This window comes from Corylus avellana, chromosome ca6 (assembly GCF_901000735.1).
Source record: "Corylus avellana chromosome ca6, CavTom2PMs-1.0".
In the NCBI taxonomy this organism is placed as follows: Eukaryota; Viridiplantae; Streptophyta; class Magnoliopsida; order Fagales; family Betulaceae; genus Corylus; species Corylus avellana.
The window spans coordinates 15,120,930-15,147,838 of NC_081546.1; the positions used below are offsets into that span (position 1 = coordinate 15,120,930).

Below are 26,909 nucleotides of genomic sequence, written 5' to 3' on the forward strand. Positions count from 1 at the left end.
TATTCATCAATAGGTCATCCAACAAATCTCAAAGAGAACAAGCTTAAGCTCAAACATCATACCTTACAGAAAACATGCTAATGTGCTCATAAAAATTTATTTCAAAACAAGTGAAATCTCTTTTATCCAAAAATAAGTCAAAGGACTCAGACTTCTAATGACATAATGATGATGTTCAACCCTTTAAGCAAGCTAATGAAATGCAAATCACAGTTATAGTTTAACTCAAACTTGACAACAACATAGCACAATTTTTTTTTTTTTTTTCAATTTTTTTTACACAAAATGATAAATAAAAATAAACAAATAAGAACAAAAATAAACAGACTAAGTGTTTTTTCATACTCCCAAACTTGAATTACACATTGCCCTCAATGTGTAGTATAGAAATACATTACCGGAAGTAAGAAAATCGGAGTGTGAACAAGGCTAGGGCGTCCCCCAAACTTAAACACCAAAACACCTGTCAACAAAAACTAACAGCAATATTTTTTTTTTCATAGAAACAAAACATCAAAAGATTGATTGCTGTTAGAAACAAAAACAAATAAAAAGAAATGCAATATAATGAAAAAGGAAAGAAAGAATTTTTGGAGTGAAGTGCAGAAAATAAATTGGAGGAGAAAACTTTACAATGCTTCCCCCTATCATGCGGATGTCCAATCAATCCTTTCCATCCTTTCTTCTTCAAAACTTCATAGCCCTTTGGAAGGATGTTTCGCCATCTTATGTAGACTTGCTTGCTTCGACAGATCTTCTTAGGAAAGTGGTTCCTAGATTTGTGTGCTTGTGTGCACAAGTCCTTGAATATCTTGACATAAGATGGCTCCTGATGTGCCTCAAGAGGGACAGTGATGTAGGCGGTAGCTTCAGTACTCACTTCCATGTCACTGGGTAGGTCAGGATTTGTTGGTGGCTCACTATTCTCATGGTGCTCAACTTGTTCAGGGTGCTCAACTTGCTCCTCTTTCTCTTCCTCCTCTTTGTTATCCACAATTTCCTCACTCTCAAGTGTGATGGTGACTTGGGCATGCTCATGATAAGAATTTTTGGAATCATCCTCATCAATCATGTAGTGCCTTTCAGCCATCAGCTAACTTTGAAGCTCTTCTTCCTCTATTCTGTTGAAGTCAGCAACTAGATGACTGATCTGTCCGTCTATCTTGGTCATGGCCTGCTTAAGTTCTTGTATGTCTTTGTTGTTAGCCATGGTGGAATTCCTCATCTCCTGTACGACTTGATTGGTGAAACCTTTTAGCTCTTGTATATCTTGGGAATTGCTCAGGGTAGTATTCTTCATATCTTGCTTTATCTCTTGTATGTTCTTATCCATTGATTGCATGAATGCTTTCATCATGTCTTCCAGTGATGATTGTGGTACAGGCACTTGAGTGGTAGACTGATAAACAGGAGGTTGAGCTTGATGATCGAACTGTGGATATTCTGAATGGTGCAATTCATCAAATTAGTGAGCATAATTTCCTGTAGCCTGAGCTGATCCTGAGAAATCAGATTGGTTGTTCCAGTCCGAGTTATAACAATTGAAATTCGAATCAAACCCCGGGCTGGAGAAACTGGTGTTCGTTTGCTCATATGAAAAATTAGAATCTTGTCCCCATGATGGACAATCACTATAATGATGATAAGGATTGGAGCAGTATGAACATGGATTATGTGGGTAAAAATTTTGAGGGTAGTTGGTAGGAGCTGGTGTCCTATAACTAGGAGATGCATTAAAATCATTAAAATGAAAATTCATGCTTCCCCCTCACTTTTTAGCATGCAAATATCCCACATAAAACATTAACCAATATTTTTTAATTTTTTTTTTTTTTTTTAGTTTTACTCTCATATGGGGGACCATGTGAACGTTCACCTGCAAACAATACACGAACATTCGTGTGGGGACCGGCAGAACGTTCGTGTGGGGACCGACCGAACGTTCTTGGACTTTTGGTTGACCAGTGGATATTGCCCGAGCTTACAACCGCAACCCACAAACCGCTGGGTAAATAGTAGGTGAACGTTCGCCCCCGTAATACTGAACATTTGCTGCTTTTTAGAATCGCTCCTACAAAGATTACAACTTTTTCTAGCTATAAATACCCAATCCCCATTCGACCCCTAAGCTTCATTTTCGCCCTATTGCCCTCTAGAACTATTGCTTGAGTGTTTTTGTGAGTTGTGAGGATTCTTAAAGGAAGAGGAGTGATTCCTTGGAGGCCTTGCCTCGAGAAGGTAACCTTCTAAGCTTTAGTTTGTTCCTTACGTAGTCGTTATATCGCTTCTCCTAGTTACCTTAGTTGTTGGTTTGAGCTTCTAGTTAGGTTGTTGCCTTTAATCTTGGTTTAAGCTTGGCTTAGCATTTCATTCTTGTTGAATGTATTTCTTTATGCATAAAGACATTTTTTTGGGTTAGAAAGTGTTAGAAACCCTTTTGTAGCGTTAGGACCAGTTTAGGGAGGCTTAGGAGAACATTGGACCAAATGAGGTTCTACCCGAACTTTCTGGTCGAACGTTTTAAATACAACCTTCTCAAGATGGAGTTCACCTTTTTAAATACAAGCCTATTTTTCCTTTATGTTCACTCATCCCAACTAACAAGTGATCGAGCGCCTACGCCACAGGAAGGAACCCACAAGCATGAGTGCGCTCGAGCTCACTCAGCCAGTGCTCAAGCACACACAGCAGTTCCAGAAAATTCGCCTAGCGTCGTTTGTAAAAAAAAAAAAAAAGAAAAAAAACCCTAGTAAAGCCAAATAAATAGAAAAAAAAAGAAAGACAAAAAGGGGACGGCTAGCAATCAGAGAGAAGGGAAGATGAGCCTGCTGGCTCTCTCTTGGGCACAACACAAGAAGCATTGTTTGTCTCTCTTTAACTTAGTTTTTCCTTTATGTTTAGTATTTTTGTTTGTAGGATTTAATTTCATAGTTATGTGTAGCTAATTTCTCAACTAAGATTGAGGATGAAGCCTCACCAATGAGTAACAACCTTATTTTCATGTCAGTTGATATTTTTCGAATATATGAGTTTTGATGTTTTAAATGTTCTACTTCAATTCAGTTGGTGAGATGATTCTTGGATATGAGTTCAATCATGTTTTTCTCATGATTTGAGATAGTTTATATCAATTGATTTGCTTGGATTTTCATTTGTCAAAAGATTGGATATCTATTGTGATTCGTTTTACGGATACATTAAATGATTTGGTTTAAATTGGGTATCCATTGTGATTTTCTTTGAAAACGAATACATTGGATGATTTGGTTTGCATTGGGTATCCACTGTGATTTTGTGCAATAAGCGGATACATTGGATGTTTTGATTTAATCTTTTAAGCAAAGTAGAACATGCATAAGATTTTCATTGAGCTTTAATGATAATATTGCCCATAACAATCTTGATGAGAATCAAGAGTGTTATGTAGAGAATTTTGGAAGTATTGATGAACTTGAGAATATGTTGCTATGATTTAGTGAGTGTGGATTCAACAACCTTAGTACTTTGTCATTTGATAAATTTCATTTTGTTTAGTTTATGCTATTTTCTATTTTAAAAAATCAATCACATTTCGGAACTATATTAAGATTTAATTGGTTTAGATACATTTTGTTTTCATAAACACAATTCCGTGTGGAATCAACCTCGCACTTGCAACACTATATTGCAAAATGATTCGTGCACTTGCGAGTATATTAAAGTTTGCACAACAAAGACCATCACATCACTCAAAATAGACTGTAGCATAAAGCAGGCTTTTGAACTTCCACATGCCTTTCCGTACAAAGGTAGTATATCCCACATTAACATCACTGCACCCATTAATCCCAGAAATCGAAGAACATCCCCACCCCCCCTCAAAAGAAAAAAAATAAATTCTCTTGGATGAACTATTATGTCCAACCAAGGGAATTGAGGGAATCCTGGAGGGACTAGGTTAATCAGATCAAGACCTCCCCTAACGCCTGAGAGGTGATCAGAAGGAAAGGCCACCCATATTGGGGTCGGCCTAGAGCCTAGACAGGCCCAGGGGGGATTGCACATTTGCACCCTTCCCAATCAAAACTCTTAACAAAGGAAATTCCCCTAGTTGAACCATTTGGTCCAATCAAGGGAATTGAGGGAACCTTGGAGGGACCAGGTTAAACTGCCCAAGACCTCCCCTAAGGCCCAGAAGGTGATCAGAAGGAAAGGCCACCCATAGTGACCCGCCTAGAGCCCTGACGAGTCAATGCACCTCCAACCGGTGACCGTCTCCCCCTCGTAAGGGTTGTCGGCATGGCATTGTAGAAAGGTACATGGTATTATATTCCTAGACCTTCTTCGTCGCTAACTTTTACTAATTAGGGTGTTAGAGTGAGCTGACCACTACACTTTCGGTGACTCTCCAAACCCTCTTCTCCATTACTTTGTGTAGGTCCTTTCCTAGTTGATGGGCTTAAGGCCATTGTTATATTTCCATCGGTCTTTGGCACTAACAACAGTAGTGATCATCAAGCGATTACTTTATATGTATGTCACAAAGAAACTTTTTATTTTTAAATATCATAGAGGCATGATTTTATTGGGTTATTCCCTAGAACAAAGTTGAGCTGGTTCCACGTAATGGCTAATGCATGTTCCCCAACATTGTATCATATCCAATAAGGAGTCTTAGAAGCTGGACAGGGATGAAGGTTTGTAAGAATTTGTTTAGTTGTGGATTGGAAAGGTTGAGAAGTAGCGGTGCCATTTGTTTAAATTTGAGTGAATGAAGGTATAATAAAAAAATAATATTTAGTACAACCGACGGATGGAGAGCCATGTTCTGCCACTTTTAATACGAAATTAATCAAAACATATGCTCACGCCAAGCTGTTGCGTTGTACCTATTTACCAGAGTGTGAATGCCCGCCATGATTGTCTCTCATAAACAATACATTTTTTTTTTTTTTTCTCTTCTTCTTAAGATTAAGATTCTCTAAAAATGCAGAAGCAAAGCTTAGAACCCGTGATATGTATATACACATAATTCTACATGTGAAATTGAAGGCTGGAACATGCTATGCTATGGAACGGTGCTCTAAAAAGATTATGATTTGGTTTGTTAATGCTTTTTAGAAAGTATTTTTTGATATAATATAAATATAAAAATAATTTTGAGTGTTTTGTGAATGATTAATGATTAATTATTTCCGTTGTTTGTTATTTTATTTTATTTTGAAAAAAAAAATATTTCAAACAAAGCTGTCCTTGAAGGCATGAATTGCCAATGGCCTATTTACCAAAATGACATTTCCAAGTGACCAACCTTTGAGTCTCAACGGAAAAGAATTTGGGTCACTCGGCTTAAGAATTGGATTGGGGACATCAATTAAGTACGGAAATTTTTTTAAAAAAAAAAAGTTCAAAAGCTGATAATTTCTAGCCCTTTCACCAGTTAATTAACAGCAGTTAACTCAAGTGATAGAAAACTTAGCATTTTAAACAACTTTTTAATTAAAAGCAGTCAAACGTAGACTTATGCAATGTATTAAAAGCAATCTTTGTCTTCAAGAGGTAGCTTAATCGGTTAGGACTACACTTAATGAAGTGGAGGTCACTAGTTCGAATCCCCCTCCCCCCTCTTATGCGGACATGTCAAAAAAAAAAAAAGCAATATTTTGATGTATTTTTTAATGGAGTAAAGTTAAAATTACATTTTTATCTTTTAATTATGGGTAAAGTCTACTTAACCCTCTCAAACTACCACCTCAATGACAATCTACCTTCAAACTATCAATTACGACAATTTATCCTCCAAACTACCAAAACAATGACAATGTACTTCCACTTTTAACAAAATGACGAAATTACTCTTACTAAAATAAAAACAAAAATACAAAAATTTTATTTATTTTTTTTCAAAATTTTAAGGGTATTTTTGTTTTATTAAAAATTATATAGGGGTAATTTAGTCACTTTGCTAGTATTGGGGGTACATTGTCATTGTTTTGGTAGTTTGGGGGGTAAATTGTCACAATTAATAATTTATGAGGTAGATTGTCATTGGGGTGATAGTTTGAGAGGGCTAAATGGACTTTATCCTTTAATTATTTTAGAATATTGATGGAGAAAGCCAACTAACTACCGAACAAATAACAAACTTTTTTTCTACGGTAAAACAGATATATATTTTTTTTTCAAATTGGATTAAAGAAAGTTTCTTGAACTCGATCTATAAAAATAAAGCACATGACACTTTAATAAATAATTAATACACGTATACAATTTATCGTGTACTTTGTATAGTTTAATGAACCGTTTCTAACTTTGTATTCAAAAACATTTTTAACTAGTCTTTTATTCTCTTTTTCATTAGAATAAAAATAAAAATGAATCTTTCTTTATTCATTTAGAAGGAAAAAAAAAAATAGTGATAATAGTTTTACAGGAGAGAGAGAGGGGGAGAGAATCTGCAAGGGCACATGGGTGAGGTGCAGGCAGCAACAAAGATAAAAAGGTCCCGGGTTTCCCGGCACAACTGAAAAGGCAAATAGGAAGAGAGGAGAGGAGAGAGAGAGAGAGAGAGAGAGAGAGAGAGAGGCAGGGGCACGTGAGATTTCCTCCTTTACCACCAACATCCTCTGTTATACAATTTACAGTCGTTAAGTTAGATAATCGGGATCTGTGCGCTAATCATCACCCATAACTATTTATCTTTTCTTTAATTTTTCATGAGTCAACGGCCCCCTGTTCCCATGTCAACTCCCTTTCTTCACTCTCACGTGACCACTTCCAACTCTTCACGGAATATGTTTTACCCCATTACCCAACGCATCCATACTGTTTTGTACGTGAGAAGCCTACGCCGCCTGCTTGCCAGTGCCACCTACTTCGGTACCAATTTAATTTTTCAATTTTTTTTCTCTATATATATATATATATATATATATATTAAAAAATAGTAGGCCGAAGAGACCAATTGTGACTATTTTATTTGGGCATGACCATAGTAACACCTACCTGCTAAGAGCTATTCATGAGAGACTTATAAGATAAAAATCGCAGGTGCTCCTTCAAATCCAACTAAGCCATAACCTGACTCAAATCATATTTTAGATTGGCCAATCAATCCCTTTACCTTGTAGACAGGCCACATGAGACGGTGAGAGAAAACTAAAGACATGAATTTTTTTAAAAAAATTTATTTAGTATACTTTTATTAACCGTTATAGAACTAAAATGATATGACACTCAAAATTAATTTTTAACTTTATTTCAATATTATTAAATTATAAGACAGTGTTGAAGTTTTCCTTTATTTTTTTTAAAGTAATTTTAAGAAAATTTTTACGGTGTGTTTGTTAAAGAATTTTGGTCCGATACTGTAGCAAAAATTGATTGATGTAAAAAAAAAAAAAAAAAAAGTAAGAATTTTTTTTTTTTTTTTTGAAAAAGTGAAAAAGTGAGAATATTTGGTATGAAAATTTTTTGTTTTGTGGTGCTTTTTTTATTTGAATAGTAATAAAAAGTTATTGATGTAATTTAAAAAGTAAGAGAATGTTGAAAAAGTGAAATGAATAGTATCGAATCAAAAGCGTTTAACTATCTCCCTAAACTTTCATCACTTATATAATTATTACTTCCTAAAGTTCAAAAATTCTCAATTTAGTGTATGGAACTTTTAATTTTTTGCAATGTTATCCATCCGTCATATTTTTCCTTAAATCCTATTTGAAGTATGTCAAAATTACCAAAATACTCTCCATTTTTTAAAACGTAAAAATAAAAAACTGCAAATATTCGGTAGTTGGTCGGTTTTTAATGAAATTTACCAAAATACCCATGTTTGAATCTTTGCAACTTATTTTATTTTATTTTTTTATAATAAAAAAACACACGAGTATTTTGATAAGATTTAACGAAAAAGCCTAACGGATGGGAGACATTGTAAAAAATCAAAATTTTGATACACTAAATTGAGAGTTTTTGAATTTTAAGTGGTAATTACAAAAGAAATTAAAATTTAGGAGAATAAGTAAAGTTTTACACTAATTTTATTTATTATAAGAGTGAAAATTAACCTTTATTTTTTTAACACATTATTAAATTAGATGACAATAGTATAAAAGTCGAATAAATACTATTATTCTTGAAGGTTCAAATAATTTCATTATTAGAAAAGAAAAGAAAAGAAAAAGAAAAAAAAAAAAAAAAAGCTGGACCCAAAACAAAGTACACATTACGGCCTTGTTTGTTAAATAACGTTACACTCTCCCACACTATTCACTTCATGTTTTTCAAAGAAATCAATATCAAATCATTCTCATTATTATATACATTATCCACTTTTAATTTCACATCATTTACTTTTTACTACTCTGTAAAGAAAAAAATTACTACAAAACAACAATTTTTCATTTTTCAATACCACTTTTTCACATTCCTATATCAATCATTATTTTTTTTTAAAATTTTTTTTACTATGAAGTGTAATGTTCTTGTTGGTTGCCAAATGACACCTACATAATGGTAAGAGTCGGTTTGGTAAATGGTTTTAGTGGTTTAATATTGTCGCAAAAATTGATTAACGTAAAAAGAAGTAAGAATTTTTTTTTTTTGAAAAAGTGAAAAAGTAAGAATGTTTGGTATGAAAAAATAAAAAAATTTTGTTTTATAGTGATTATTTTATTTGAATAATAATAAAAAGTAATTGATATGATAAAAAAAATAAAAAAATTTTACAAAAATAAAAAAATAAAATAAATAGTATTGAACCAAATGATTTACCAAATGCAGCCTTTAGTCGAGGGAAGAGTGGCAGTAGCAGTTTGTTGGAACCGAGGATGAAAATTGATCAGTGTCATAGGGGCGTGGACCCTCACCTAGATTGTACTGTTGTGACGCAAACTATGTGCCACTCCTGTACTGCGAAAACTGTCGGAATTCACACTATCTCATCCTCTATTAACTATTACTTATTTTTAATACCCTATTTAATTACCTACTAGCTTCTCCCCTCCAGATTTTAATTCATCTTGAATTCTTTTTTTATTATAATTCAATTATCATAATAATATCAGATATTATTGTTGGAAATCCAACTTTATTCTCCATATCAACTAATTCACTGGAATGAATATAGAATCCTATAAATTCAATCTCATCAAGATTGAAATCAATTTATGGTTTCTGATTATACATGCACGCTTATATATATATATATATTTGAAAGTTAATAAGTATTAATTACACAAACTTTAATATTTGAAAGATTATTTATCTAATAAAAACAAAAAACTGTATATATAGGTTTCAATATAGATTTTTTAAACTTTTTTTTAGGCCATGTTTGTTTTGACGTGTAATGTTTTTTGAAAAAGGTTTTTCTTATAATTGTTGAGAGTTTAAGTGAGTATAAAATATTGGTTAACTTCAAAGTGTTTTTCGTTTTTTGTTGGCTAAGAAAAATAAATAAAATGGTTTACACTGGAATACAATACTTTTATAAGTGAGATATTTAGCGAGGGAGAAGCCGATATTGTTTGTAACATTCCTCTAAGCCACTACCAACAACAAGAAAAGCTGATTTGCCATACTACTAATACAAGGGAATTCATCATTAAAGCATTCGTAATGGAAGAGTTAATGTTCTTTTTATTTAAGATAGCTCTTCAAATTTGTAAAAAACTCCATACATTAGATTAGCTCTTTCCCCCCCTTCCAAAAAAAGCTAAATGTAGCAACATTTTTCAAGAGAGCCGCCATTTTAGTTTTTATTATTTCTCTCACCCGTTTTCTCTTTTTTCTAAATCTTTTCTCACTTTTCAAGGGGTGATTGGTTGTTTTTGGTGCTTTTGTTTTTTTTTCATGGAAAAAGTTTTTTGAATTAAAATTAATAAAAATTTAAAAATAAAATATTATTTTGATAGAATAGATAGAAATATAGCTAATCGAATGTAAAGACATTTAAAAATTTATTAACTAAACTAAATAAAAGTAAATTTTGAAAAAGTATTTTGTATAAAAATTTAGCTAATTTATTGTGAATGCTCTTAAAAGTGCATACCAATCTCGAAAGGGAACGTCAAGAACCAAAAAAGGGGAGGGATCAGAATGGACCAAGTTCTGTGGAAAGCAAACTAGACTAAAGTGTTTCTATGGAGAGCCTGCAATAACATCCTCGGCCTGCAATGACATCCTCCCCACTAGAGAAAATTTAAAGAAAAGAGGTGTGTGCAAGATGACCTGTTTATTTTTTGCTCTAGGGAGAGGGTAACAGTAAACCATATAGTCTGGGATTGCCCGTCAGCCTAGGATGTGTGAGGTGCTAGCGGGAGAAAAGTAGAAAACTACAAAAGTGCAAGAGGGGGGGAGACAGTTTTCTGGACGTGGTGGAGAAGATGATCGAACTGCTCACACGGGAGGATCTACATATTTTTGCTCTTACTGCCAAAGGCATCTGGCAACGTTGCAACACAGTGGTGCATCGGGGACCATTCAACCATCCCAACGTCATTGTGTGTGTGGCACGAGACCCTGCTCCAGCAATTCACGCAGGCTAACGAGAATGAGAATCTGCAGGTAGATGATCGTATCACAGGGGAAAGGCCGAAGTGAAAAAAAATCCTCCATCAGGTTTTTTTAAGGTGAATTGGGACGTGGCCATCTCGTCGAAACTGAAATGTATGGGAGTGGGGTGATAATCCGTGATGAGAAGGGGCAGGTGTGTGTAGCCCAATGCAAAACCATTCATGCCATGGCAGCTCTATATTCCGTGGAGTTATGCAGGGATTTAGGCGTTTTTGATATTGTATTGGAAGGGGATTCACTGATGGTGGTAAGGGCTATTACAGCGAAGGAACCGGCCAGCTGTCATCGCTACGGGCAGATCGTGGAGGACATAAAATTGGTATTGCGGTCTCTTAGACAATGGACGATTTGCCATGTCAATAGAGAGGTAAATTATCCAGCCCATGGACTTGCTAAGGAGGGCTCTAGAAAATTTACAGATAGCATCTGGATTGAGGAAATTTCAAATTGAATTTCCATTATTGTTATTTTAGAGCAATGTGCTCTATCTTTGTAGAGCTTCGGTTTTAGTAATCTTTTATCATTTATGAATGAAGAATACCCATTTCTTTCAAAAAAGAAAAGAAAAAAAAATGGTTTACACTTTTCATCTCTATAAATTATTTTTTCGCATCTGATATACAGTTGTAAAAAAATTTCTTATGGGGGCCTATTTGCCCGACCACGTATCATACTACCCAATTGTTCAGATTACAAATAATATGAGCAACAAATTGCATTGAATTTCACTTCTAAAGACTTTCTATTACCGTACAATTTTTATTTTTTATTTTTTCCTTATGCAATTCATCTTTGTTATCAATGTTCATCCTCTAAAATGTCATTCAGAATCTGAGTCTTGATTGAACTGTATATACTTTGCATTTGGCCTCAAACTATGTGAAATTTGCGTAAAATTGATCTGATCCATTGATCATTTTTACAATATTTTTGTGTTAGTATTTATAGAACAATTCGAAATCCGACCATGCTCACATTTGTACAGAATCATGACAACCGTAGACAGCATGTAAAGTATGGTGGTGTTGTTTTTTGAATGCAAAGTATTAAAAGCAAAACCTCAATAAAACTAGCACGTGATCGTACATATATAAACTCATTTATTACAAGAGTGTAAAATTAAGACATATTACAAAGGGATTTATATTACTTGCCAAAAAAATACAAAGGGATTTATATTTATTTACTTTTTTTTTTTTTTTTTGGTACTTTACGGATTTATAATTTAGTTACTGGAGAAAACATGTCTCCCCTTCTTGTTTGGTCGGTATTCCAAAAAAAAAAAAAAATTTGGGATTGCCGAAACAATACAATAATAAATCGGGATTGCCGAAAACATAAAATAATGAGGTAGAGTATAAAATCATAGAGTTCCGTGAACCATAATGTCATACCAAGTTAGAGCAAAAGCAAAAGCAGCCATTGAACGAAACAGTCCATCATGACACTAACGCCGTCATTCCCGCCGCAACGTCGTTACTCAGACGGCGTTCTCCTCTAACGGAGCACACCCAAAAGAAAAAAAAGAAAAAGAAAAAAAAACAGAAAGCCAGAAACTGTATAAAAGATCTTGAACCGAATCACACACAGACAGAGAGAGAAAGAGAGAGAGAGAGAGAGACAGAGTCTCAGAGAGATCAAAGCGGGACAGATAGTGAAGAGAAAGAAAGCAAGAGAGAGAGAGAGGCAGTGGGAGAGATTTTCTGGTGGAAATTCGAAGGAGATTCTTGTGCGGTTTTGATCTCGCCAGAGATTCCTACCGTCTGCTGAAGCTCGGAATTCGGAAACTTTGTGAGTGAAGTGTGGGATTCATATTCAGGTCGATTTGCTCAAGCGCTTGGAGCGGATAATGCACGTGAATTTTTAATTCAGATCAAAGTAAGCGATTATTCTCTCTCTCTTTTTTTTTTTTTTTTTTTTTTTTTTCATGTTGGCCTATAGATCTTTCTCTTTCGAGCTTTGTTTTTTTTTGTTTTTTTGTTTTTTTTTAAAAATCAAGTTCTGAAGATTTTAATTTCATTTCTGTTTAACATCGAGTTTTTGTTTTCTTCCCTTTATCGTAATCTGATTGCAGATTCGCTGAATTCTGCAATTCAATTTTCCGGTTAATGGTTTTACGTGTACGGAACATTTGCAAGCTAAATTTGTGGCCAATAAATTTTATTTCCTCGGGAAAGAGACAGAAATTATCTTTGCAATAACTCTCGGCGTGCTCCAGAGTAATTTCTTCGTTTTGAGCTTTCAAATCGGAATCCGATTGCTTCTAAGCAGCAAATGCGCCTCCGATCTTCTAGCGGAGGCGTAAATTCTCAGACAAGATTCTTCTTTTGTCTAGCACAGGGATCTGAGAAGAAGCGCTGAGAATTTCGGTCTCCAACGTCCCAGTACCGGTTTGAATTGCAAAAATTTCAAACAAATTCAACTTTATTTGGTGACTTCACTGAATTCCCGTGAGAATTTTGGTTGTTTTCAAAATTCTGTTGAATTACCGGAAAAATCAGGTGAGAAAAATCTATAAGGTGTGAATGGAGCTTCCTCAACCACGTCCTTTTGGAACCGAAGGTATTTTCAGAGCATAACTTTTCTCTTTCTTCGAATTTGTTTCTTTGAGATAAAAAATGAAAATTGGAAAATATTTTGTTTTTGTTTTTTTGTGGTACAGGGCGAAAACCAACACATGACTTTCTGTCTCTGTACAGTCATTCAACTGCCCAACAAGATCCACTACCAGCTTCTCAAGGTATTTTATTTTAATTTTCAATTGAAGATTCCAAAAATTAATATAAACAAAAAAAAGGTTTTGTTCTTTGTGGGTTTTATCTTCAAAGGTTTTTTTTTTTTTTTGTTAGTGGGTTGTTTAGAATTTAGATGTCAATGTTTTATACAGAGAAAATATGTGATGAAATATCAAATATATATCTTCGGACTTTATTACCCATATCACAATTGTGTGTGCACGTGACGGGATTTGAATCATGGATCTGGGCCATCAGTGTAAGTGGGGGCAGTCTTAAACAGGATGCCGAATCGGAAAAGGAAGGGGTTAGCAGTTAGCAATTAACACCATTTAGATTGGATCTTGGGTTTTGATGGGACCCATAAGGATTCAAACATGATTTGACGGGTCACATCAGGCCCAATGCTGGTGGATGGTATTGGTACCAGAATGCTTAAATCTGGCCCACGCCCTTTATAATCCTCATTCATGAAAAATGTGATTAAGCGTGGAGTATGTAATAATTTTGATTTTTATCTTTTTTTTTTTCTTCCATGTGTTTACTGGGCAAAACATATAGACTTTATTTGTTGGTAAAGTCAAACATTTCCCCGTGGCTCTCTTTCAGTCTAACGACGCGTGCAAAGGCTGTATTGAGAGTTTAGTAATGTGGGGTGTATTTTATCTTCTTCTTCTTCTTCTTCTTCATTGTTTTTTTTCATAGATTGGAGGCGATCTGTTCTTGAAATTTTAGCATCGTATTTTCTGAGCCAAAGTTGAAATTTTCTGAATAAATATGAATAGTTCCCCCATCCATTTTCCTTTTTTTTTTTTTTTTTTTGTGGGATTAGTCTGGCTTTCTACAAATTTAATCCATTACAAAGCCAATTTTCGAAAATTTAACACGATTGTTCAATTTTACCCTATTTAGATTGGTTTCATGATCGTTTTTGTGTCCAAAAGGAGATATAATGTTTTACAAGATTAGATGTTATGGTCATTAGTCTCTCCTAAATCTAAATAGGAGTTCTTTCTCTTTGTTTGTTGATGCATGAACAGGAGGAGGTTACCCGAAAACTCATGATTTCCTACAGCCACTAGAGCGGATAGGAAGGAGCAGTGCAAAGGAAGAAAGCACAGTTGATATTTCAACTGTGGAAAAGCCAGCGCCACCGGCAGCGCCTGCTTCGGAGGAGCACATTCTCCCTGGAGGGATTGGGACATACAGTATAAGCCACATTTCGTATTTTGCTCATCAAAGGGTTCCGAAGCCAGAGGGTTCCATATTCACGGTGGCACAAACGAGTAGTACGGATAGGAACGATGAGAATTCCAACTGCACTTCTTACACAGGAAGTGGTTTCACGTTGTGGGAAGAATCTGCAGCATTGAAAAAGGGAAAGACAGGGAAGGAGAATATGGGCGAAAAACCCATTGTGAGAGGTAAAGTCGTGTTAATTGTTTGTATTCCATTTTTAGTTTCTCATGCATGCTTTTACCAAAAAAAAAAAAAAACGTACCTTTGCATGCTCATTCGTTCCATTGTTTTTCAATGTACTTCTTGAAAAACATAAATAAAATTTTCAAAATTAATAGTTATATTTGAAGAATATTTTTGTTTTATTAAATAGTAAAATAATAAAAATACCCATAAAATAAACGGGAAAGAATCCCAAAAAAAAACTGAGACATTTCAAGAAGCAGAGCATTCATTAGGCACATCGCACGAGGGTTGGATAACGAAAAGGATCTTTTTATGAATAAAATTATGTATGTCTATGGCCCATAACTCTTTCAATGTTTTGAAAGGCTAATTGGGCCGTTGGTGGGCTACAGATATGCTATATGCCTGTATAAAAATCAAAAATGATTTTTTATTTTTTATTTTTTTATTATTGTTGAGATAGGTATTGTTGTATATAATTTAGTCACCGTGCGTCCAACCAAGGCCTAATTTTAGATAAAAGCCGAAGTAAAATCAAAGAATGGGCAAAATCTTGGATTGGGCCGAACTAAGTTTGCACTGAAAGCCCAGTTGAGACTTTTTTTTTTTTTTTTTTTGTAATCTATTTGTCTTATGGAACTAACTACCAAGTGTCTAATAATGTTTACACTTGCCGATGCCGTGTAGACCAGGCTGGGCCTCAGGGCCGATCCTTAGCCGGTCCAGTCCAAATTTAAACATATAAAAAAAAAAAAAAAAAATCAAAGAGCAGAAAGAAATCTTAACCGAAGCCCTCGGCGGCTACTTTTGGAATTGACAGAGGGAGGGGCCAAGTTGGGACAATGGACGACGTCGGAGAGGCCGTCACAGTCATCTACCAGCAACAGCAACAACAACAACCATCGGAACAGCTTCAGCTCTCTCTCTTCCTCTCAGTCAGTCATTTTCTCCTCCTCTATTTCTCTTTTTTTGTCGCTGTCTCTCTCTCTCTGTGGTCTGATGGGAGTGTCAACGAGGAGTAATGGGCTTTTAATGGGTGTCAACAGGGCAGCGGGGCAGAAGAACAAGAGCTTCATGGAAATGATAAAATCGGCCAAGGTTGGTAATGCCGAGGAAGATGACTTAGACTACGAGGAAGAGTTTGTCCTTAAGAAAGAGCCCTCTACTAGTGTTACTACTGCCCACAGAGGTATTGTCTCAAACACCTACTTGGGTGTCCCTATATTCTGATGCTTATGTGGGTAGTAATAGCCAGTTCCTTATGTTTTATGCGACATGAAAGATTACATCTTTGTTTCCCTCGTTTTCATCGATTTTAAAGGTGTGAGTTTTATTACAGGGGAATTGAGGGTGAAAGTGGACGGGAAGGACTCTGATCAGAAGGCTAACACTCCCCGCTCGAAGCATTCTGCGACAGAGCAGCGTAGGAGAAGCAAAATCAACGATAGGCAAGTCTTCCTGCTTCATATAGGAAACCTCTTTTCTCATGTGTGGCTTTCTCTTTCTCTTTCCATTTCCTGCGAGTCTGCGCGTGTTGGACTTTGAGGTTTTCTTTTTTTTTTTTTGTATGTCTTTTTTCTAATACTCGTATATTGGTTAAGACATCCCTGATCCCTACTTAATTTTTCTGTCAATTTTTTCTTATGGTATGTATCTTATGTAGGTATGCCGTAATAAGTGGCAGTGCCATAACTTTGTTCAATGGAGGAATTCTTTTCCTCTAGGTTGAGCAAAAAGTGAAAAAAAATTAATAATAATAATATTTATGGTTTTTTGGGAGCACCGGCTTGCATTATGGCCCTTTTTCTTACTACAAGCAATTAGTTGATTGATTAATAAGGTTGTTACTAAGATCTTATACTAAAATAATAAAGTTACATGCAGGTTTCAGATGTTGAGAGAACTCATTCCTCATAGTGACCAAAAGAGAGATAAGGCATCATTTTTGTTAGAGGTATGTAATGTCTTATAGTAATTCGTTCTTGGCTTCTTGCGTTCATTTCTTGTAGTAATCTGTTGTTTGACTTCTTTACTTCAGCTTGCCATGTTCTAACCTTTGAATCATGGTTTCTGAATCTTTTTGCAGGTTATTGAGTACATTCAGTTTTTACAGGAGAAAGTACAGAAGTACGAGGGGTCATACCAAGGATGGAATCATGAGCCGGAAAAATTGATGCCATGGGTAAATTTTGTTTTTGCCTCCACATTCTTCATTAATTTGGAAACATATGCATTAATTATTTATTTCATGTGTGAGTGTTGTCCAAATAGACGTGACGGGAGGGAAATTTGTGCCCCGGAAGTGAATGAGGCCTCCAAATTTTAAGGATGTCTGTCCTACACACACATGCACGATGGTCATATATTTGGGTAGTTTATAGCTGAATTTATGCCAAATCATAGTATTTCGTATCACTGCTGCAACCTAGTAGTTGACACTGTCTCCCTTGTTTGAAACAGAGAAACAATCACAGGCCTACTGAAAGTTATGTTGATCAGTCTCGAGTCATAAATAGTGGGTCTGCTCCTGCATTAGTGTTTACTGGGAAGTTTGATGAGAAAACTGTCTCTGTCTCCCCAACCATTACTGGGAGTGCACAGCACCCAGTAGAATCTGACGTTAGTACTGTCACTACCTTTAAACAGATGGATCACCATCCTGGAATCACCAATAAGGCAATGCCTTTTCCAATGCCATTGCATTCAAACTTCTTCACACCTGTCAGGACCAGCGCTGCAGTACCTGAACTTCCTCCTAAATTGGTATCTGACGGAAAAGATATTCCATCACTGCCCCCACCACAGATATGTCAGGTGAGATCATGCACTACAGATGGGACTGCTACTAGTGATAAGCTGAAAGAACAGGAGTTGACTGTTGAAGGTGGTACCATTAGCATCTCAAGTGTGTACTCTCAAGGGTAAGTATATTTGTAATTTACATAATCATTAGTATGTGCATTATTATTATTTTTTTTTGATAAGTATGTGCATTATTTTAAGACAGGTAGTAACTGTCTTTAGTCTGCACATTTCTTAGACAAACTCTGAACCTCGATTTGGTTCTTAGTATTGTAGATTCATGTCTGGTAAACATTATTTTATACATCATCAACACCCCTACTGATTTCCCAGATTTTGCCGTTAGGTACTGCAATAGTCAGGCACTTTTTGTGGCATATTTTCAAGGCAACATTATTTTTTTTAGCATACATCTAGACTCCAATCATTTCAGGTCAGAACTAATTGCTAACATTTGCACTGGGCCATATCCTTTAATCTGATTCTTTAGGCTCCATTTCCTTTATCGTACTGAGCAGTTTTGCAATCAGTATATTAAGTCAAGAAGCAAAATCATCACAGCATTGATCAGCACTTTGTTCGAAATTTGTACTGATAGAGTATGTTGTAATTACAATAGTCTTGTTAAAATGGTTGGAGGATGCTGGTACCCATTTATTGTACAAGCCCTGTTAGCATTGATAGTCCTGGGCCACTTGGGCATCAGTTTTGTACTCATTTGCATATTAAGTTGAGAGTTAAACCTTTTATCATGTGTGCAATGTCAATCTTCATCTTTTCGACTATTAGCATCTGCTGAAGTTCTCTGATGCCTACACCTGGATATCAGCACACCCTGCCTTAGTCAGTAAACGGAAATTATGTTTTGTAGTCTTTGGTTACAACTGTTTTAACATCATCTTGAAAGCCTTATTCGAAACAGGATGTTGGTTATGAATCAATAACATAACAGGGATATTTGGTGTTGAACAGGTTGTTGAGTACTCTGACACAAGCACTGCAGAGTTCTGGAGTGGATTTGTCACAGGCCAGCATTTCAGTGCAAATTGAGCTTGGGAAGCGATCTAACAGTAGAGTGACTGGATCACCATCCATTGTTAAGGTAATATTGATGCCGAAATTGTGGTATCCTAATTCTCTTTTCAAGTAAAATTTTTATGTAAGCTTAATTGCACATCTTTTACTTAAATTTTGTCTTCCATTGTTCCTTAGGATAAGCATGTTCCTGGTAGCAATCAAGGGACAACACGTTCTAGAGTTGTGAGTGCTGAAGATTCTGAGAAAGCCCTAAAGAAGCCCAAGACGGGCAAAAGCTAATATCACAATTTCATTAGTTTCTTTTTTTTTTTTTTTCAATTATATTAATTCATTTTTTCGGGTAGCCTATATCATCTTGGAGGGGTTATTCATGTCTTCTGCTGGTTTATAAACTGCCCAGTTGAGACCAAGATTGATTGTACATGTAGCGTCTCTCAGTTAGTTTGTTTGGGTTCCACAGATTTCCGGGCAAAATAATATGTATTATTTATTTTCTATTTGTTGTCATCATAGAGGCTTCCATATTGATATTGAGAAGCTGCTTTTTCATTAAGGTTTCCATTAATGTAAAGTTTCTTTCAATATTTTTTTTTTCTTGACTCATGAAATGTAAAAGAATTTTATTTATTGAAGGGGGTGGTGTCATATTTCTTATTGCTTTAAATTCCAAAAATATGTCTGTAACCTTTAAGTCAATGCTTTAAAATAAGGAAAAAATAATATTTAGTTCTCAAGTTTGTCCAATTTTAATTAAGTCGTTGAGTTTTTAATTTGGAAATTTAGATATAAATTCCTCATATCAACTCGCCTTCATTAAAAACTCCCAAAGTATTTTTTTTCGAAAATTTAGTCCCTAGATCAATCGAAACTTCTTACCGTTAAAAATTTGTAATACCCGTTAGAGCCACTCAAAACTTTCAATTTTATTTGATTAAAATATTAATTATTTATTAAATTAATTTTAAAAGTTTAATTAAAAAATAAAAATAAAAAAATTGAGGGGTGGCAGCCACCCCACACCCCAACCCCTATGCCCAAAGGTGGTTTGCCCACCCTTGGGGTGGCATGCGGGCCACCCCAAGCCACCCCTTTGGAGGTTTGGGGTGGCCCCAAACCCCAATGGGGTGAGAAACCACCATGGGTGGAGGATTAGGGGTTGTGCTTGAGCCACCCAAACTAGCCAAGGTTGGCTGGACCACTGGTGGTGGGGGTGGTCCGGTATCGAAGCCACACTTGGGGTGGCTCCACCCGGGCGTTTTGGGTAGGCTCACCTAACCACCCCTCCCACCGTGGGTTTGGCATGGCTCATGGGGTGGCTCAACCCACCCGTTGAGGTTTAAGGGTGGCAGCGGGGCCACCCCCTCACCAGGGTAGCTTGGGGAATTGGCTGCGGCCGCCCCTAAACCACAGGGTGGCCCAAACTCGGTGGGCAAACGCACCCACAGGGGTGAACTTGACTTTCAATTTTTTTTTTTTTTGGTTCTATTTAACTTTTAAAATTAATTTAATAAAAAATTAATATTTTAATTAGGTAAAATGGGGAGTTTTGAGTGGCCCTAACAGGTGTTAAAATTTTTTAACGGTAGGGAGTTTCTTGTAGTTTCGATTGACCCATGAACTAAAATTTCGAAAAAAAATACCTAGGGAGTTTTTAATGAAGGCTCGTTGACCTAAGAAGTTTATATTTAAATTCCCTTTTTAATTTCTATAATTAAGTCTTTTAAGTGTTTCTTTGAACTTTTTTTTTTTTTTTTAGCCAATACTGGTACTATTATTAATCTCAAAAGATCAATACAATCAAGAAATGGGATGAACTTCTTCCCTCAAATATCTCAAACGTGCGAGTAGAAAGTATCTGTGATATGGTAGCCTCTCTAGCTAGCCCATGTGCAACTAGATTAGCTTCTCGAAAGACATGTTTTTAAATTTTGCTATGCCCAACGATTGTAAAATTGCTTGTATATCCTCCACAAAGTGTCCATAGCTGCTCATACAACCCTTTTGTGAATTTACTGCATTAATGACTTGCCAGGCATCCCCGTCAAAAATGATCTCATTTAGGCCAAGATCCTTTCCCATTATCAGAGCATGAATTGCAACTAGGGCCTCTGCCATAACCGGTTCTAGGACCATCTCGTGTGTCATGCTCCGTGCTGCTAAACATCTCCTCTTACTATCACACACAACAACGCCCAGACCAACCCGTCCTTTCCTCTTGTCAACAACTGCATCCCAGTTTATTGTGATCATGCTGTTGGGAGGTGGCTGCCATGGTGCCCTTCGCTATGCCGGATCAAGCCTTTGCTCTTGTCGTGCACTGTACGCTCGAGTGCGCTCGATCCAAGACTTGGTGCGCTCGAGCCTGGATGGTGTGCGCGCGAGCGCAGGAATGCGCTCGACCCTTGATCGCAGACGCTCGAGCGCAGTGCACTCGATCCCATGAATGCTGCGCTCAATCCTAGTTCCAGAATGCTCAACTTTTTGATCTTTTAACCCCAATTTCCAATGGTTCGTCAAATAAGACCTGAAACATAAAAACAAAACAAAATCAAACAAATAACAATGCTAAGGAATTAACATATGTAAATTAAGGGGCTTGAATGTGCAACATTCAGCGCTTATCACACCCCGCAACTTACATATTGCTAGTCTCTTAGCAATGTAAACAGAAAACAAAAAGATAAATCCAGCTTTCGTGGGACGTACGGTTGCATTTAGCATATGCAACAAGCCTTTTAAACCCCTAGGAGTTCCCTAGAGGACGAGTGAAGTCTCGTAAGGGTTTTCCAGGAATGATACCCACAAACATTTTCTAACAATGTAATTCCTAAGAATGCAACCTCATGACCATCATGGTTTTCAGTCATTAACAGGCTTAATAAAACAAACACTATCTTCACAATTTCAGGCAATCACAACTTAGCTCCAATCATGGCAATTATGAGATATTACAAAATTCAATTAGTGTATGTGAACTCAACACATAATCCAGGGATTTCAAAACTAAACTCAATCATGCATGGATCAATACTCAAAATTCATCGGACAAACAACCAAGGCAACTTTTTTTTTTTTTTTTTTTTGAACTTAGCTCCCTTAAGCTTTCTGATTGACCCATTTATCGAGTGTTAGGCCAATGACTCCCAAACCAGATGGTTTTAGGGCATTAGGTGTAAAAACACCCCTAAGGACGTACTAACTCGGGTCAAAAAGGCTACAAAGCTAAGCTACTTTTTTTTTTTTTTTTTGTGAACCAATCCAAACTTTTCACTTTTTGACGCGAACACTCACTGCTTAATGAGGCAAGAGGTCCGGTTACTTGGTGGAAAGTTTAAAATGATCATTTTTATTTATTTATTTTTTATTTATTTTTTATACTTTATGCCAAAGTTGTTTTCCCAATAAGTTGCCCAACTACATTCCGAATATTAAAATCAAACATTCTTGATTCCAGATTTTATACCCCACAGACTATATGCAAGTGTCCTTGTGAAAATTAAATTGAAACAAGTAATATTTCATGTTGCCAATGAGAGTAACCCAGTTTTAATTTCTTAATCAAGTGATCATGTGTTCGCCATATTAAGCCCATCAATGAATTTCAAACCATAATAGGAAAATCAATTGCATGCTCAGAACTATCATATATATGCCCACACCCCCCAACTTAAAGTGCACAATGTCCTCAGTGTGTGGAAAATAACAATAAAACAATGCAAGGGGAAAAAGAAACACCAAACCTGTCACTGTGGCGCAGACGAAGATGCCCCTGGAGCAGGTGGCAGCCGAGCGACAATGGCATGCAGCAGTTCTTGCTGCGCTTCAAATCGTTCATCTGCCTGGCGCCTGTCTTCCGCTCTTTGGTTTGCAAGCTCAGCACGGAGGTCTTGCAATTCTTTATGTAAGGACTCATACTGTGACATGGTCAGAGTGACTGTAGCTGCTGCTCCCATGCTGTCGACTGGCGCTGCTAGAGGTGGCTCATCGGGCACAGGCCCATCAGCGTTCCTATCGACTGCTGCTACAGCAGGCACCCGACGTCGTCGCGGCATGTGAGAATAACTCTGATTCCACTGGATCAGACCAAACTGAGGATGTGTGGAAATAGGTCCATCAGTAGGAGTACCCTCTATGCCTCGGGTCTGAAAGATCTGGGTGAGGAGAAACGGGAATGGAAGTCCCCATGACGCCGAACCTTGCGTGCACCGCACAATTGCCCCGTCCCAAAACTTGTGCATCTGGTCCCAAATGAGCTGGGGAATGGAGATCCAATAGCCTCTCTGAAAGGCATAGAGTGCTGCAAGAAAGGGGTCGCGCCGCTGCGTCTTGTGTCCAAAGGGGTACACATTCCGCTGCAGGATGAAGTCCATGAACCACAGGCGAGAGGGTAGCAGGACCTTGCTTGTGGAATTGCGGAGGTCATCGGTGTAGCGGCCTTGGCACATGTCATCCACAATAAACTGCAGTGTGAGGTCGGCCGGGAGGTCGGAGTACCGAGGTGAGCCATCCTGAGCCAAAATGTCGGACGGGCACTCATGAGAACACTGCAAGGCAGAAGCAATGTCTTCGGCGGTCAGCTCCACGTCTATACCCGCCATTGATGAAGAGAGGACGCTCGGCCGGGTACAATCAAAAGTAAGGTGGGCATAAAAGTCCCGAACCAGCCCTTTGTACGCAATGGGGCTGACTGGCTGGAACAGTGCAGTGAGGCCGCGTTGTCGGCATTCCTTGACCGCCCACTTGGTGGCTGGAAGGCTATGAAAAACTGTCTTGACGGCAAAGAAGGTCTCCAAGATGAGCTTCCAGGGCTTCCCACGGGGAGGTAATGGCTGGGAGGGAGCCTCAGGGGTGGTCTCCCGGGCAGGGGAAGAGCGGGATGTGGAAGCGGTGGTTGGAAGCAAGGCTGGGCTTCGTTGAGGCATTTTGTTGAGCACTTGGTGGGTATCGGGGAGAATGGGAAATGGGAGAGATAAGTAGCCGAGGAGGGAAAACAATTGCGGGGAAAAGCCGGTGGGGTGGTGGCGTGGGGTTGTGCGGTGGTAGGGGTGTGCAGTGGTGGTGGGTTGGTGGCGTGCGGTGGTGGGTGGGTTCGCAGTTGGGGTGTGAGTGCAGGGGAGAGGCTGCGGCGCTGGGGAAGAAAGGGGAATGGGAAAAAAAAAACGATGGGCCATGACCTAAAAAAGGTCACGTGAGCCCTCTGAATGAGTGCGCTCAAGCGGCACTTAACGTGCGCTCGATCGCACTTGCGCAGAGGGTGTTAAGGCAGGGCGTGGGTACGCTCGAGCGCTCCTGAAGGTGCGCTCGAGTGTACTCGTGCATGTGTGTGTAAGTGTAGAGCTTCTGCGCTCGATCCCACTCATGGTGGGCTCGAGCGCAGGCCCGTGCTCTGGGATCGAGCGCACAGTGGGTGCGCTCGAGCCCAGGGTGTCAGTGGCTCAATCAAAAAGATAGACGGGATCCGTCAAGTCAACGGATTCCACGTCTGTACCTGGCTCGAGGTTCTGGATGCAGGGCTTCAACCTTTGACCGTTGACCTTGAATAGAGTGCCATCCTTTGGGTCCCGCAATTCGACGGCCCCATGGGGTGACACTGAGGTGACTATGAAGGGGCCGTCCATCTTGAACGGAGCTTCCCAGGGAAAAGCCGGAGTCTGGAATTGAAGAGCCATATTTTCTGATCCCGAACAAATTTCTTGGGCAAGATATGTTTGTCATGAAAGGCCTTAGTCCGCTCCTTATAAAGGCAAGCACTATCATAGGCATCTCGCCGCAGCTCCTCCAACTCTGTCAACTGAAGTTTCCGGTGCGGACCGGCAGCTTGCATGTCGAAATTGAACTGCTTGATGGCCCACATAGCCTTGTGTTCTAATTCCACAGGGAGGTGACACGCCTTGCCATAAACCAGCCGATAGGGAGACATTCCAATAGGGGTTTTGTAAGCTGTGCGGTAGGCCCATAATGCATCATTGAGGCGCAAGGACCAATCCTTGCGGTCTGGCCTAACCGTTTTCTCCAGAATATGCTTAATCTCCCGGTGAGACACTTCCACTTGGCCACTTGTTTGAGGATGGTAAGGGGTGGCTACCTTATGTGTGACAGAATACTTGAGAAGCAAGGCCTTGAAAAAACGGTTGCAAAAGTGTTTACCTCCATCACTGATGATAGCCCGAGGAGTACCAAATCTGCTAAAAATGTTGGCTTGGAGGAACTTCACTACAACCTTGTGATCATTGGTCTTTGTGGCGATAGCTTCGACCCACTTAGAGACATAATCTACTCCTACCAAAATATACTCATGTCCACAAGATGGTGGGAAGGGTCCCATGAAGTCGATACCCCAGACATCAAAAATCTCGACAATAAGGATGGGGTTCAATGGCATCATGTCCCTCCGAGACAGAGCTCCTAGGCGCTGACATCTCTCACAAGCTCGGCAGAAGTCATAGGCATCTTTGAACAAGGTGGGCCATGTGAATCCGCATTGTAGAACCTTGGCTGCTGTCTTCTTGGCACTGAAATGTCCCCCACAAGCTAGAGAATGACAAAAGGTAAGAATGCTGGAAAATTCACTCTCAGGAACACATCGTCGGATGATCTGGTCAGCACAATACTTGAACAACTCTGGATCTTCCCAATAATAGAATCGGACATGCTTGAAGAAGCGGTCCTTATCTTGCTTAGACCACTGAGAGGGAATCCGGCCTGTTGCTAGATAATTGACAATATCGGCATACCACGGCGGATTTCTCGGGGTAATTTCTAAGAGTTGCTCATCTGGGAACGAGTCATGAACAGGAACCGGTTGGGGTGTCGCAAATGAAATCCGTGACAAATGGTCAGCAACAACATTTTCAGTACCCTTCTTGTCCTGAATCTCAATGTCAAACTCTTGCAGAAGTAGAATCCAGCGGATCAACCGAGGCTTTGTTTCCTTCTTGGCCAGCAGGTGTCGTAGAGCAGCATGATCAGAAAAAATTATAACCTTTGATCCTAGAAGATATGAGCAGAATTTATCCAGAGCAAATACCACAGCTAGCAATTCTTTCTCAGTGGTTGTGTAATTGACTTGAGCATCTCTTGCTAGCATAATAAATGACATGAGGAAGCTTGCCTACCCGTTGTCCCAAAACTGCACCCACAGCATAATCAGATGCATCACACATGATCTCAAAGGGCAATGACCAGTCAAGCGGCTGCATGATGGGAGCAGAGGATAATAGGGACTGGAGCTGCTTGAATGCCTGGTGACATGCTTCATCAAAGTGAAAAGGGGTGTCCTTAGCAAGCAAGTGACATAAGGGCCTTGAAATTTTGCTGAAATCTTTGATAAAAGACGATAGAAGTCGGCGTGCCCTAGGAAAGAACAGATCTGCTTCACTGAAGTGGGTGGTGGTAAATTTTCAATGAGCTCAACTTTGGCCCGGTCCACCTCAATACCTCGTTTGGACACTATATGGCCCAAAACTATACCTTCCTGGACCATGAAGTGGCTTTTCTCCCAACTCAAAATCAGGTTAGTTTCTTTGCAACGTTGAAGCACAAGTGACAGATTATGGAGGCATTTATCAAAAGAAGATCCAAAAACAGAAAAGTCATCCATAAATACCTCCAAAATTTTTTCCACCATGTCGGAGAAGATAGACATCATACATCTCTGGAATGTAGCGGGTGCATTGCATAAGCCGAAGGGCATGCGTCGGTAAGCAAAGGTGCCGAATGGACATGTGAACGTTGTCTTCTCTTGGTCTTGGGGATCAACTGCTACCTGATTATACCCGGAATACCCATCTAAGAAGCAATAGTAGCTCTGGCCAGCAAGACGTTCCAAAATTTGATCAATGAATAGGAGCGGGAAGTGATCCTTTCGGGTATGAGAATTGAGCTTCCGGTAGTCAATGCAGACACGCCACCCCGTGGTTGTGCGCTGTGGAACCAATTCGCCAACAGAATTCTCAACAACGGTGATGTCTGATTTCTTTGGGACCACTTGAGTGGGGCTCACCCATTTGCTATCTGAGATGGGGTAGATGATGCTTGCATCAAGTAACTTGACGACCTCTTTCATTACTACCTCCTTCATGTTGGGATTCAACCGGCGTTGTGCCTGACGGGAGGGTCGAGCATCTTCTTCCAAATGGATCCGGTGCATACAGATGGAGGGGTCAATGCCTTTCAAATCTGCCACGGTCCAACCAATAGCCTCTTTATACTCTTTTAACACTGCGAGCAGACTGTCTTCTTGGTCTTTTTGTAAGTCGGAAGCAATGATGACCGGCAGGGTGTTGTTGGACCCAAGAAATGCATATTTGAGCTTTTCTGGCAGGGGCTTCAACTCAAGCTTTGGTGGAGACAGTA

General features: G+C 38.5%; 1 protein-coding gene across 3 annotated transcripts; it reads left to right on the forward strand.

The window, feature by feature from the left end:
- Window positions 1-12,142: 12,142 nt before the first annotated feature.
- On the forward strand, window positions 12,143-19,138 carry LOC132184280 (transcription factor BIM1). 3 transcript variants are annotated; one of them, XM_059597849.1, is made up of 13 exons: window positions 12,143-12,432; window positions 12,629-12,773; window positions 12,895-13,116; window positions 13,217-13,294; window positions 14,330-14,713; window positions 15,535-15,649; window positions 15,761-15,903; window positions 16,054-16,162; window positions 16,599-16,668; window positions 16,801-16,896; window positions 17,175-17,635; window positions 18,489-18,618; window positions 18,729-19,138. In XM_059597849.1, the coding sequence occupies exons 3-13, from the start codon at window positions 13,080-13,082 to the stop codon at window positions 18,831-18,833; spliced, it is 1,728 nt and encodes a 575-aa protein (XP_059453832.1). In that variant the 5' UTR covers window positions 12,143-12,432; window positions 12,629-12,773; window positions 12,895-13,079; the 3' UTR covers window positions 18,834-19,138. The 3 variants fall into 3 exon arrangements, with proteins under 3 accessions (XP_059453832.1, XP_059453831.1, XP_059453833.1); XM_059597848.1 differs by having other exon boundaries at window positions 12,629-13,116; XM_059597850.1 differs by having other exon boundaries at window positions 12,629-13,116; window positions 17,361-17,635.
- The last annotated feature ends 7,771 nt before the right edge of the window (window positions 19,139-26,909 follow it).